This window comes from Henckelia pumila, chromosome 1 (genome assembly GCF_033568475.1).
Source record: "Henckelia pumila isolate YLH828 chromosome 1, ASM3356847v2, whole genome shotgun sequence".
In the NCBI taxonomy this organism is placed as follows: domain Eukaryota; kingdom Viridiplantae; phylum Streptophyta; class Magnoliopsida; order Lamiales; family Gesneriaceae; genus Henckelia; species Henckelia pumila.
The window spans coordinates 157,355,844-157,365,823 of record NC_133120.1 but is presented as its reverse complement, the minus strand read 5'-3'; the positions used below and the strand labels follow the sequence as shown (position 1 = coordinate 157,365,823).

The window sequence follows — 9,980 nt, the reverse complement described above, 5'->3', positions numbered from 1 at the left end:
TGTCTTTAGACGTGAATATATTTTCATTAAGTTAATTACGTCCTCTAGTCCAAGCTCCTCCAGTTTAATTTATAACTAATGTATATTGTTCGTACAATCATGATTTTGGTTTTAATTTATTTTTTATTCATAAATTTTGTAATTAAATTAATAAGAAGATGTGTAAAAAAACAAGTTTGGAAAATTAAAAAAACACTAACTAAATACATTATTGATATATATTAAAAAAATGTCATTAAAATTCAGTTATTATTCATCCTCGCACGCACGGTCGCACTTAATTAAAAGTATATAGATATTGAACAGTATATTTCGATTTGTTTTTGTTTTTTTAAAAAAATTGTTATTTGGTTGGTGTATTTTGTATATGAGAAGGACTTTGGAAGCCCAATAGGCGAGGAAATTGTCAAATCTCTTTGATTACTCATTAATGTTTCGAAAGACTTTGTCTATATTTGGTCTCTTCGCTCTAACTTCAAGACGTGTAGTGTAACACACACAAACTAATTGGATAATATATTAATCAAAGTTCATCTTCTCACCACAATTTACCCTTTTTCTAGGAAAATGGACTAAAACTACAATCACCCACTTCACAAGTTAAGTGACCCCTCCCTACTACTATCCAAATTCGTAGAGGGCAATGCACGTACAACAAGAATTAAATTTTCTTGTTTTTAGAAGTCAACTACAATTACATTAATTTATCGATCATAGGTCATTGATTTTTTTTTAAATCCTGAGACAAAATTGAGTTTTACGATAATATGACATGCTTAGTTCGAAAGATATGATTACCGAATGATTAATACAAAAATACATTAATTATAAATAATGGACATTAGATATACAAAATTCGATTTATTATTTCCAACTAGAATGGAATCATAATGTCAATTTCCATTAGTCGGTGAAAGCTTTGCATCAACAGTCACTAAGCTGGTGTGACAAGACCAAAATTATTTTTACCCAAGAAAAATTTAATAAAATGGTCTCACGAATCAATTTTATAAAATAAATAATTTATTCGATCCAAATCATAAAAATGTTTTTTTTATAATACATAAATAAAAATATAATCAATCCATCAATCAGGCAAACAAAAACCTATTCTTAGTAAATTGGTGGACTAGATAAAATTGGATAATTATCAGGTGTTCGATTTCTCCTACCAACATTTGTTTTAATTAACCCGTTGTGCATGACTTGTTTAATGCAATTTATGTGACTAACATATTTTGTGTTTAAGAAATTATGCAATGTGCATGAAAAATAGAGATAAAAATTTTTTACCATAAAAAAAAAAAAAAAAAAAACCTGTTCTTGATTTAAAACATTAAATTCATCATCTGGAAATCAGAAGCAGACGTGCGAAAGTGAAAACTCAACTCGCATCCTTCGATGCCTCAGATTGCCGACACGTGTCAGGCCCCATCATGGAAGATGCTTTCATTCATCTGCCTTCATCGATTCGCCATCTTTTATACATAATACTAATATAATACATTTCTTGATGAATTAATTTCGACGTCATATATAGTTCCTGGTGGATCCAATTGAATTTGACTTAATTATTTTCTGAATATTTTATATTTCGGCCGCCTGAGCTCTGCAAAATCACACACAAGTCTTTTACACAGACGTGCATCTCTGTGTGTTGTGAAAAGATAAATGGCAAATATCTTGTATCAAAGAGTTATAAGGAGCAGGAGTGGAGTGTGGTTGAAGGGCTTCTCTTCTTTCTCACGCTTCCTCTCTCTAAAATGTTTTCTTTTCTCTCTCTAGAGATGAATGTATTATGATCGAACTAGCCGCCTCTGTTTCTGTTTCTGTTTCGTTTCTTGAAGGCTGATTATCTCGGAATCTCTCCCTTTGGGAGATGGGGGCATGCGTTTCTCTGCAGGAGAATTGCGCGGGAGGTGGATTTGGAGGCTCCAGAAAGAAGAATGGTAGAAGGGGAAGTAAGGCTTTAACTTTGAGGGGAGGAGATGAATCGTCAGATAGAGTTGAAAAGATTCCAACTTTACCAGTGGATTCCACTTTTAATGGTTCAGCTCTTTCCTTGTATTACCATGTGTGTGTAACTTTGATAGAAAATGGCAAATTTATGTTTGAGAATCATTTCTAGTGAATTGAAACTCTTTTTCGATCAGAAGAAGATTAGTTATGTGGTTTGATTTAATGATTTCTTGAGTTTCGAATGGTAATTAGATTCCGGGTTAAGATTTTTTTTTCATGAATTTTCTTGGCAATTCCAGGAAGTGTGGAGGAAACATGGTTTGATTCTCATGGAGTACTGGAATCGGACTGGAGTGACGAAGATTTTCAGAGTGTTCTGGATGGTATTTTTAATCTTTCTGGGTTTATTTTTTTATTTTTTATTTCAACTGCAATGAATTATATCTTGCTAATCATTTATAATCTATTCTTTTTTTTTCTTTTTTGTTTACAGATTCGCTATCTCTGTGCGGCGATGATGATGCAGATTCATCTATGGTAAATTCTGCTCGAAATTTGGAGAGTGGAGCTGCTAAAACTTCACTTCCTCAAATTGATTCTGATTTCAGAGGGAAAAATGATGAGCCTGTGAATGATTCGAAGCATGTATTTCTTGACGAAATATCATGCTTGGATGGAGAAAATGCTCGAGGGGACGATAGTTTGTTGGATAATTGTGGAATCCTTCCTGGAAACTGTTTGCCCTGTCTAGCTTCAACTGTTCCCTCGGTTGCAAAAAGAAGATCTCGAAGCTCTAGCCCACCTCCCGCATCAAGGAAAAAGTCTGCAATGAAACTCTCACTCAAATGGAAGGATGGAAGTCTCGCCGCCAATTTACGTGAGCATAGATGAATCTTTTTGATGCTGGTCGATATGGCACAATTGTTAAAATTTGGATAATGGAATTTGGTCATTACATTTAAGTGTCATGTTAATAAATAGTATACAAACTTGCTATTAAATTTCATGAATTCTGGCCAATACCGCATATCGCAAATGGAGGCATGAATATACTTTGGTTTATGCATTGCAGTCTCTTCGAAAGCGCTGCTACGCCGGCCTATAGCTGGTTCCCAAGTGCCGTTTTGTCCCTTGGAGAAGAGGGTGCCTGATAGTTGGTCGGATATTGATCCAGGGACTTTCAAGATTCGGGGAGTCAATTATTTCAAGTAATAAACTATACTCCACTTAACCTCTGTTGTAAAAGCATGAATCTCTAAAGGGTGATGTCACCTCTGTGATTTTGGTCTATATCCTACTTCTGAATGTGGTTTCGTCTTCTATATCCATATTCATATGTCCCTTTTTTGTGTAGGGATAAAAAGAAGGAACTTGCTTCAAATTGTGCTGCATATTATCCTTTCGGTCTCGATGTATTTTTATCCCAGAGAAAAATCGATCACATTGCTCGGTTCGTTGATCTTCCTGCTGTTACTTCTTCAGGAAAACTTCCACCCATCCTCATCTTAAACGTTCAGGTACCAAATACACAAAGTAGACAAGGAAGGTGCCAATTTGCTGTAGCAGATTATAAGGCAACAGCTTTTGTTTTGACCATGTGAAAATGATGTGATACCTTGCAGTTGGTTCCAACCACTTATTTTATTTTCCTGTATGATGAAGAAACCAGCTGGTTTAGTTTTTTCGTCGTTATTATACTGATATCGTATTGTTTTTCTTGTTTTTCAGATTCCGTTATATCCCGCATCAATTTTTCAGGGCGAAACAGATGGGGAAGGAATAAGTTTTGTATTATATTTTAAGCTTTCTGATAGATTTGCCAAGGAAATTCCACCTCATTTTCAAGAACATATTCAGGTCAGAGATTGATGAATTTAATTCCATGGTTTTGTGCTCTGTTTTAACATGGATGACCATTCGTCACATGCGAGATGAATTCAAAAGGATAGGGTTGGATTGCGTGTTTCATTTGTATATAAATATATGCATGTCTGATCACAGAGGCTAATTGATGACGAAGTAGAAAAAGTTAAAGGCTTCCGAGGAGACACGATTACACCTTTCAGAGAAAGGTTGAAGATATTGGGTCGTGTAGCAAATGTGGACGACCTTCCTCTAAGTGCAGCAGAGAGGAAGCTCATGCACGCCTACAACGAGAAACCCGTTCTTTCGCGTCCTCAACATGAATTCTACTCGGTAAGTATGAGCCTCATATTAATCAAACCTAAGTAGATTTCAAATTCTTTAAGTTGTTTGTCATTGTTCTTTTTAGGGTGAAAGTTACTTTGAAATCGATCTAGATATGCATCGTTTCAGCTTCATTTCAAGGAAGGGATTTGAAACTTTCACAGATAGACTCAAACTGTGTGTCTTGGATTTTGGATTAACAATTCAGGCAAGTTTAAATCTTCCTGTTAACAATCAAAGGAAACAATATACTCCGAAGACATGAATGTTAATATGTGCTTCCTATGAATACATGCCAGGGTAACAAAGCTGAAGAGTTGCCGGAACAAATCTTGTGTTGTATGCGGTTAAATGAAATTGATTATTTGAATTATCAGCAACTCGGGTTTTTATGAAGAACCCAAAAATACTTGTAATATCGGAGAAATTGATGATAAAATGATATTTTTGGCGTTTCTTTTCCTTTCGACCCTCATCTATTTATGGTTCGTTAACATCTATTTGAAGTCAAATCTGATATTCTGAGACCTTTTATAAGATTTCCTAGGTTTCCGTGGGGGAGAAACACTCGGACCATTTACTTGTTTGCATGTGTCTTCAAATTTAGTTATACATTTCTAATGTTTTCAGGCAATATGCCTTCAAGTTTACAGTGCCACAGAGGGAGTTTCTGTGCTTTGGCTGTTGAAAATCGATATGTAGGCAATGGTGGTGTCATAAATTTACTTGTACATTTCACATGATTTCATGCATCCCTTGAAATAAACAATGAGCTTAATAACACCAAAGTTTTTTTCGAATACCTTAAATTTCTTGCAAACTCATGTTACATGCTTCCATGAGAATGAACAGAGGACACCGATCTCGCTGATACTGAGGCCGTTGGACTACTCATATCACGATCCGTGTTCCCGAAATTTGCTTTCCCAGATAACATTTTTATCGCAATTTGAGCAACATCAGCAAACCATTCATCCTCCGGTAACTCGCTGCCAAAAATTGGGAACTTTTCAATTTTCAGACAGCTTTCATGCAAAGATTCAATTGCTTGTTAATAGTTATTTAAGTGCAAAGTGCACCAAGGTGTATGGGTATCTTGGAGCCTCAGGCGCAAGATGCAAGGTTAAGTGTGTACCTTATCTAAGTAAGGCAGACCAGGCATGGTTTAGAATGTATATAATTGAAATTAAAACTAACCAAAAATACTTGAGGAGCTTCTATGGTTTTAGATCTTCAAATTCATCTTCTTAAAAGAAAAGTAATGACAACAAAAAAGACAACTAAGAGAAGACCAACTATATCTTATCGATGAAGAGGAGGAATATATGAACATTGATAAAACTAATCGAAATATGTGGTCTCACGCCTCGAGTCTAAGGTTTCATGACAGGTTCATGGTGCACATTAATGTGTCTTATTTTCAATTATAGTGTCATACCTGTATGGATCAACTTTAGTTGCCTGCACTGCTTCAATAGCTCTGCTTATAATGTTCTTGATCACTTGATGTAGATTACGTGACAGGTAACGCCCTTGAGACGAAAAAAGTATGACAAACTCCATATCCAAGTAGAACTGTCAAAAGGATCGGTACATATGACCTGTAATCTCAAAAAATCTTGAAAAGAAGTTGTTCTAATATTCGAACAATGAAATCTAAGAACCTGTTGAAGGCCGAGTGGACCTAAAGGTCTCTCCCCACATTCGATCTCTTCCCAGAAGTTTTGATCATCAGAAAGCCATAGAATGACAGTTTCTGTAAGTCTCATCAACAAAATAGTGGCAAACCTTTCTCTTCCGACAAACATGTCTGATGCAATGTTGGCTATTCGAGTCAACTTTGCAAAAAGTTCCTGAAGGGATTAAAAGATAATAAATTACAACTGGAAAATACTTGCGTGGAACAAGATCTTGATTTCTGGATGCAAGAAACGCTTTCTTGTATAATACTTGAGTTACCTGATAAATTGGGGATGGAAACCATTCGGGCTCATCTCTGCTAGAATCCATACTTAAGTACATGTCTGCACTCAGACGAACTCCTCCATCTTCTGTAAATATGAGCTCAAGGGCGTGTTGGCGGCAGAAACTATCTCTCAACTGATCAACAAATCGCTGGAGCCTTCGTTTCAGTTCCCGTTGTTCTGGTGCACGATCTTGTTTGTTTGAAATTCTCAATTGATCCTGGCTTTTATTACAAGACCAAAGCTTGCTGGTTGCTCGTGGGAGAAGCTCGTCTGCTAATAACAAAGCGTTAGCGAGTAAAGCGATCTGTTGTGTTTCAGATTCTGCCATCTTAACTATTCTTCTCCCAGATCCTTCCAAGTTTTCTGTTTCTATGGAACCTGGAAACGCATTTATCATCATGTTGATGTATGAATTAAATGACTGCAAGACTCCCTCCAAGGATTGCTCAGAATACTGCAAGATATCGAGCGAGCCAATATCCTCACACAGCTCCTACATCAAAAAAGTTCAAAATGTAATCATCAAATGTTATGAATTTAGGCATTTTTCTACATCAACTGAAGACTTTCTTAGTTATATTTCACCTGAACCATTGTGTTGAATCTGTGAGCACTGCTGGACAGCTTCGGCTGGGACATCACCACGCTGCTAACCGAGCCAGTGGCAAGGGATCGGCTGCCTATGGGTGAATAAGCAAGGGACCAATCATCTGCAGCAGCAATGGCAGCAGTACATAGATCAATCCTTTTCAAATTAGCATTCAGTGCCTGCTCCAAACAAGGACGAAAAATTTTAAATAACGTAGGAGAAAGGGACAGCCCATGACTTTCGAGCACCATGCAATGCCCTAAGCAGACCCGGACGGACTCAGTTACGATCCTCAGACATCCAGATGCAGCGGGGATTGCTACAACATTTTTCTTGATAAGTACTGCAAAAGCCTCTGTTTGCTTAACAGCCCAAGTAACTAATTCAGAAGTAAAAGCTGGTTCATCATTGAATATAGCTAACGAGTCACTTGCCGCTTGTGCAATTTTCGAAAATACATTATGCGAAAGAGTAGTAGTGTAGATTGTTCCATATGAAGCATTCGATGGCAGAAGACATTGCATGTCTCTTTGCAACTTCTGCTGGTGAGACTTGAGAAGCAAAGTATGGGCACGAGGGCCGTCTCCAAGTCGCTTCATGGCCTGTACAGCTGAGCGAAGCTCAACACCGCTAGTCGAGGGCTGGCACACTGCTTCTGCTAGCTGATCTGCTAACTTTTGCCTTTGTTCCATGATAGTTTTTTTCAATGACACCAAGGCTGAGGAAGTCAAGGTAGGACGATTCTTGGCTTCCTCAACAACGTTCTCTCCTTCTTCGAGTGCTGCCAATGCCTCATCCACTCGTCTCTCGGCTAGCAAAATTTCAAGAGTTTCGATAAATTCTGACAGCCACTTATCAAAACTTGTAGGTTCCCTATCGTCAAAATCAGTAGAATCATCTGTTCTTGAACTATGATCCGTTCCATCATTTAACGATTCGATCCGGACTCCATCAGCTATGCTGTGTACGAATTTTGCCCGTGAAGATAGTAGATTTTTTAATGAAACAAGCTCACCTTCAAGATCAGAAATTTCTCTCGAAGTTCTGAAACACAAGAACAATGCAAGATCATCGAATACGGAAAATAATTCTAAAGGGTAGCTATAATCGATGAAAACTATCTTTTTGGCCAATGATAAACTCAACGGGGCAAGACATGGATAAATTTACCTTATGAATGATGCATAATTGGCATAAACACTTGTACGCATTTCTTCTGCGGATGCCTTCTTTAAATCTATAAGGTAAATGCACAAGTGCCTGATTTCCTGCAAACAAAAATGTAAAATTTCACCAGAAAATGAACCATTAATCGCAAAAAATAGAGGGAAATCGACCTTTTCGCCCATGGCGCGGCATCGTGTGGTGACATAGGAATCAGGATCGAATTGGGAAGATTTGAAAACTTTGAGCTTGTCACTCAGTGTTAATTCAACCTCGAAATCGGCCGAGTCCGATCCTTTACTTGAAGAAAAGGAACCACTCTCCATTTTCAATCCTTTCTGCAACTTCTCAGATCTTTTACAGATTAATAACCTATGAAGATCTCAAAATCAAGAAAATGAATGTAGTCAGTTGGAAATGGAGAATTTGCCGCCACACTATTCTCTGCTACGAGATGTTCTTGTTTTATTGTCTATTTTCACACATTATCGAAAATTCCCTGATTCAGAATTTGAAAATGGAAGAGTTTATGCCCGAAAGACCAGTTCAAATACTAAAATATACATGCAAGGAATCACTAAAAATAGGAGAATATTTCCTTTCTATCTATACATCCTGAATAAAAGGATACATAATTCCTATGATTACAATATGTATTACAATCTTTATTCAATTATCCTATCCTCACCTATTATTATATGCTACACCAGGAGTGCTTATCTCTCCATTATAAATCATTGGATCATCAACACACAAGTCAATTTTCATAAAAATATAAAGATATATCTAATGATATTGAAACAGAGAGAGAAACACTTCCGGTGGTATAGCATATACTAACCCACCTTCAGGTCACAAATATAGAGACATGCTATATATATATACTAGGAAAGAAAGTTATACACGCGCGATTACACGTTACATTTCAATGAGTTATAAGCAATCCTTCTTAATCCGACGTTTTTCGACCTCCTTGCCATCCTTTCCGGCCAGCACTTGATACTTGTCCTTCCTTGTAAAACTAGTGCACTGGTACGAGAGAGTGGAGGCGATGAGACGTTGTATGTAATTCAATGAGATGCGTAGGCAAGCCAGGAGGAAGCCCATTGGGATCCAGAGGACGATGAGTAGAGCCATCAAAGGGGTCGGCTTCCGCACCAGCCGGCCGTCGTGGAAGATGATCGGCTTCCGTAGCTTGTCGCATGTCACTGCTTCTACTTCTGGTTTTGGTTTTGGTGCCACCATGTAACCTTCCTAAAATATTTTTAATTATGATGCTTTAGATTATAACAAAACAAATGTTGTGATAAAATTCTTTGTAAAAAGATTTTTAAGGATCAATTTTGTGAGAAAAAGCATTTATATAAATCATCTATACAGTTTGAAAAGATGCTCATAAATTTTATATATCTATCTATCTATCTATATATATATATAAATATGTGAGTTTGTATTGTGAATAGTTTGTATTGTGAATAGTCTCAATTGTCCTTGTCTTAATTGTTGTTTAATTTGTAATGTGAAAAGTCAAGGGGTATTTTATGTCATTTTCACCAAATTAATAAAACTAATTTAATTCTTTATTGTTGCTACATTGATTATGGTTTTAGTATTACTATTATTATTATATTTACTACTACGAAAATACATATGTTTAAACAATTTTTATCAAATCAAATTAGATTTAATTATTAATAATAACTATTACTATTATTTAAATATTATTATTAAATAATGTCTAATTGTTCTTTTTTAAATTGTTTAATATATAATTAATTATGTAGGAAGAAACGTGAATTGCATAAATGATTTTGAAAATATATATGAAATCATATCAATACCGGATTTATTTGAAATTTAACTCATTACATATCATGCTAATTTTAACTAAATTAATGTTCATTACAAAAATATTAATATAAAATAAATTTTAACTCATTACATATCACTTGCTACAAGGGGCTTGTGTTCTATTAACTTTTTTTGTATTGTCATGTATTTTTGCTTAATTAATTTTTATATAGAGTAATTATACTAATTTAAAAAATTTTTACGTACATATATTTTAATTTTAATTAACAATTTTGAACTGTCTTCTATTAACTTTTACTTCA

The 9,980-nt window shown here is 35.7% G+C and overlaps 2 protein-coding genes across 2 annotated transcripts; one reads left to right on the top strand and one right to left on the bottom strand.

The window, feature by feature from the left end:
- The first annotated feature begins 1,482 nt into the window (after positions 1-1,482).
- LOC140883168 (uncharacterized) lies at positions 1,483-4,621 on the top strand. Its single transcript, XM_073289534.1, has 9 exons — positions 1,483-2,048; positions 2,259-2,342; positions 2,453-2,836; positions 3,032-3,167; positions 3,314-3,476; positions 3,688-3,816; positions 3,961-4,155; positions 4,232-4,354; positions 4,446-4,621. The coding sequence occupies exons 1-9, from the start codon at positions 1,880-1,882 to the stop codon at positions 4,539-4,541; spliced, it is 1,479 nt and encodes a 492-aa protein (XP_073145635.1). The 5' UTR covers positions 1,483-1,879; the 3' UTR covers positions 4,542-4,621.
- A 115-nt stretch (positions 4,622-4,736) lies between these two features.
- LOC140883161 (exocyst complex component EXO84A) lies at positions 4,737-8,369 on the bottom strand. Its single transcript, XM_073289525.1, has 7 exons — positions 8,040-8,369; positions 7,873-7,970; positions 6,699-7,746; positions 6,106-6,606; positions 5,811-5,999; positions 5,585-5,721; positions 4,737-5,135 (listed from the first exon to the last, which is right to left on the bottom strand). Exons 1-7 carry the CDS (start codon positions 8,190-8,192, stop codon positions 4,973-4,975), a joined length of 2,289 nt encoding a protein of 762 aa, XP_073145626.1. The 5' UTR covers positions 8,193-8,369; the 3' UTR covers positions 4,737-4,972.
- Between the last annotated feature and the right edge of the window lie 1,611 nt (positions 8,370-9,980).